The sequence below is a fragment of the Halyomorpha halys genome, unplaced genomic scaffold, assembly GCF_000696795.3.
Source record: "Halyomorpha halys isolate HHAL.00 unplaced genomic scaffold, Hhal_1.1 Scaffold85.1, whole genome shotgun sequence".
Taxonomy (NCBI): domain Eukaryota; kingdom Metazoa; phylum Arthropoda; class Insecta; order Hemiptera; family Pentatomidae; genus Halyomorpha; species Halyomorpha halys.
This window is the reverse complement of record NW_027112611.1, coordinates 564,036-568,568: the sequence shown is the minus strand read 5'-3', so window position 1 is coordinate 568,568 and position 4,533 is coordinate 564,036. Positions and strand designations below refer to the sequence as shown.

General features: G+C 30.6%; 1 protein-coding gene across 2 annotated transcripts in view; it reads left to right on the top strand.

The window, feature by feature from the left end:
* Abi (tyrosine kinase Abl) overlaps nt 1-4,246 on the top strand; it is a 27,971-nt gene extending 23,725 nt beyond the window's left edge. For both annotated transcript variants that reach the window (XM_067050398.1, XM_067050397.1), the window contains 2 exons: nt 900-1,070; nt 1,809-4,246. In XM_067050398.1, coding sequence (XP_066906499.1) covers nt 900-1,070; nt 1,809-1,972 — 335 coding nt within the window. In that variant the 3' untranslated portion in view covers nt 1,973-4,246. The remainder of the gene's footprint in view (nt 1-899; nt 1,071-1,808) is intronic.
* The last annotated feature ends 287 nt before the right edge of the window (nt 4,247-4,533 follow it).

Below are 4,533 nucleotides of genomic sequence, written 5' to 3'. Positions count from 1 at the left end.
TGCGGTTTAAAAGGAACAAAAAATAATTAACAACTATTTATTTGCAGACGTTTAACCCCACTTTATAGGGCTTCATCAGGGCTAATAAAGATACAAAACAACTAAAAATATTTTGAGGTGAAGGTAGTTGACCTTAGTTAAACAAGAAGAGAAAATGGTTGGGAGTGCGCTCAGCAGAAAAACACAAATAAACAAAAAATCATTTATTTGCGCTGGGGTTTCGAACTGATTTTCAGGTCTTCATCAGAGCTATAAAACAAAAAAGAGATAACAACCATCATTCAGAGAAACATTAAAATAAAAATTCATAATATACTAACAAATTTGGAAATATACATAACAATGAAAATATAAACTAGATGATTAATGACCATGGAATTAGACAGTAGTAGATTCGCCTTTAACTCCTACCATCCTCGCTTAAGTTTTACAGCAGAATGAGAAATCAATAATTTTCTATCATTTCTTTACCTCCTCATGATCATAAAATCCAACAACACTATATTCACCGACTGATACACAGAACTGATTTACTCAGGTACAATCTACTACTGTCGTGGTTATCTCTTTATTGTTTTATAGCCCTGATGAAGACCTGAAAATCAGGTCGAAACATCGGCACAAATAAATAATTTTTTGTTTATTTGTGTTTTTCTGCTGACCACATATTCTTAAATGTATTTCTGGCTATCCTAAAATGGTTATTTAACAAAAAACTATTTATTTTAAATTTGAATATCGTTAAAAGGTAAATGTATTCAGACCAGTGAACTCAGTTTACTGCCATGAGTCTCTGACTTTCTAGACCCGCAAAGCACTTCAATCCCTAAAGGGTTAATACCTTAATTATAATTTGTAAATTTACTATTAATAACTTCTATTATTTTTTTTATTTTCAGCTCCACCTTCACCTCTCATCCTCAGCCAACAACACACAGAGGCGCGTTCTTCTCCACCGTTGCCACCTCCTCCAGCACCGATGGATCACCCCTTTGGAAGCTCAGCTATGCCTATTGTCACAGATGAACTTGATCTTCCTGGCTGGGTTCCGAAGAATTATATAGAAAAAGGTTTATTTTTTTTTTTTTATTAAATTTTTAGAAATAATTTTTTATTCCACATCTACAACATGAGCAGAACCACCATAAATTATTTCAACTTCATAGAAAGAAATATGAGCTTTTGTAATAATATTGATTATTGTTTATTTTAAAAAATCTATGAACGCACGTAATAAGCATGTTTGAAATGTCACATGTACACTTTTGTTAATATTGCTATTATTTAAACTTATTTTGATAAATAATAATTTTAATTGACAACAACCAATTCTCTGAATTTCGATGTTTTTCATTGAATTATCTGATTTTTTTACTTTCAAAAAGTTTCATGCCTTTAACAGGTATAGGTGAACACTGTGACATTACCACTACTACTGCAAAATCTAAGTTTACTTACATTACCTTTTGGCATTAAAAACTTAATCCATAAAATACAACTTAATTAGGGTCGTCCGTAGCTGAGGCATCACCTTAGCATCCTTGTAACTGCTGCAGCGCCAGTTGAAATCCGGCCTGGAAGGTCGACTTTAATTTTCTGGTGGTCCCACCAACTTGAGCCTTCCTCCCGTATGTCAGAAATGACCAGTTAGAAAGTAAACAAAAAAACTAACTCATTCCCAAATTTTATTTATCCAAATTTAACTAAATATTTTTAAAATTTTAAAAGAAAACAACAGCAATTAAAGTTTTCATGCTACTTTTTGGATAAATAATTAATACTATTACTATTATTTTTTTTTTTAACAGTTGTGGCTATCTATGACTATTACGCTGATAAAGAAGACGAGCTGAGCTTCCAAGAGTCTGCTGTGATTTATGTGCTAAAGAAGAACGACGACGGCTGGTGGGAGGGTGTGATGGATGGGATCACAGGCCTCTTCCCTGGCAATTACGTGGAACCTTGTGTTTAATATTTTATATTTTATCTCACTGCTGTAATAATATGTTAACCTATTATTATTAATTTTTATACAGTTGCAGTAATCCCAGGTACGTACGTATTAGCCATGCTGAAACTTGTGTTTCAAACCTGACTCCAAACCCAATATGATCCATATTAATAGGAATGTTGTCATTAAAAATAAAATGGCAATCACATTTATTTTTTTTATTTAAAGAACAAAAATATATCAACAAAACATATTACATGTACATACCTCCCTCATACGATTAGGATTAGTGGTTCCAATCAACCACTGTTATCTGCTAGTCCAATTGTTCTTTTCGCGATTGAATCTATGATATATTTTTCGCTCTACTTGAAATAAACCTTAGTAAGCAGTAGTAAAACTTATTCTAGACCCCTCAAACCATTATTTTTTTTCTAATTTCTTTTTATGGCACACTTTATCTCCATTATTTTTCTTTTGCACTCAAATAAATACACATATGATCATTCTCGTAATACTTTCAATAATTTTGAAAGTATTTTATTACCTCTTCTATAGTGAATATTTCACGGATCTTAAATCATTTTAAAAAAATAAAAATCACTACTGTTTAATAACTATAGCTTTAAATAAATAAGGAAGGTTAAATTGTAGATAACCAAAAATTTTCAGCATGGCCAATATGTAAGTACGGAACCCAGTTAATATGATCTTGTACAAATTGATATGAGGCAGACCCATCGGAGCTTATAATCTTGTGCATTAGGATTGTATAGTTATCTAATCTAATTGAAATTCAAAAATTTAATTTGTATAACATATATACTTGAAACTATCTTTGTAAATAATATCTGCACAACTATAATCAAACCATCTATTCCAAAATTTCCAATGCTAATGTACGAAGGCTTAGTTTATTTTATTTTGTTTATCAGAAAGCGCACAATGATATGAACCGATTCCATTTCTTTTTCCAATCCATCACTATTTTAATTAAAATTTCTAAATCACTGGCTTACTTCAGTATCAAGTTTTGTGGTGGCAATCGAAAATGATTTACTTCCTTACTTAGTTTGTGCTTCTGATGTGAACATTATGGAAGTCAATATCTAACTGATATTTTAAACTTTGTATTCAGAAAAGTTAATTAATCTTTCAATAAAAATAATTTTAAAAAATGTAAACAAACGCCAGTCAATGTTTATATCTTTGAAGGGGTGACTTCAAAATTCAATTTGTTAAAGCAATCTAAAGAGAGAGAAAAAAAAAAAGAAGAAAAGTTGGTTTATGCTAGGAGTTGAAGCAACGGGGGTTGTATTAACAATTCAGGTACACATTTGAAATATCTAATTATCGCTTAAAGGATAATTATAAAATTCTTAATCAGATTCAAAATCACTACTGTTAGTATACGCTATCACTTTGATTAAATATATTCTCTACTTCTGTCATTAGCATTATGGGGTTGTATATCCCAAACTATATAAATTATTTGTTCTGTTGCAACAGATACACATAACTTTAAAATAAACTAGAATTAACTAGTTAAATCTAGTCTCAGTTTCAAGGACGTATCAGATCATGTGCGACTTTTCCCAAACAAATGCATGACCTACTAATACATCAAATGTAACCAAAGGGGTTTCACTCATTATTGAAAACAGCTGGGTTTTACTGCATTTCATTTATTTTGAATGCCAGTTCAAAATACTTATGTCTCCTTACTTTTTTATAATCGAATATTACTGTATTATTAAGTTCTCTATTTATAATTGTATTACATGAGCCTTTTAAAGTCAAAGTTGTGTAACTCCAATTTTTATAAAAGCTGAGTTAATAATTGATATGAATTCTGAATATTTAAAACTACCTATAGGAATAACTTGCTTCTCAAGCAGCTTCACAGATCGCAAAACAAAATTATACTATTAGCAATGTTATGAATGAAAAATCGTATCTTTATTCTTGGACACTTGGTACCCTAAGTTTTGGACAGTTAGAATAGCATTCGTCTACATTATGTTGAGTTTAACAAAAATAATATAATATAAATGATACAAGAAAATGAAATGAATACAAAAAAACTATAAAGGTGGATCCACATGTTGGCCGCTCGCCATGGATCGGAGGCTCGTACAAATGCTCGGCAAACAAAGTCCGGACCATCCACATGTCAGTGTTATTCAGAAAGGCAAACATGGAGGACGTTGAAGTGATTTCAGCAATTGCCCTGGGATTATATTATTTTTATTACAAAAGAAAATGAAAGAAAACGTAAAATACGACAAAGAAGATGGTGGATGACAACAATTCTCAAAAATCGGACTAGATAAGTTTAAAATTAAATAAAAATTAATTAAATTCATCTTTTATTTCAACTTTCATAATTGTCCTGTTGTATATATAATCTTGTAAAAAATGTATACAATGGAAGATTAGATTGTAAAGATATACTAATATGTTTATTCTTCTTCCTGTATAAAGAATTAACCTATTGGGTATTGTGTTATTGAAGTTAACGTATTGTATTAACTATTTCAGCCTGTGGGACTGAAAGTGGTGCAAGTCATTTTTTATTTATT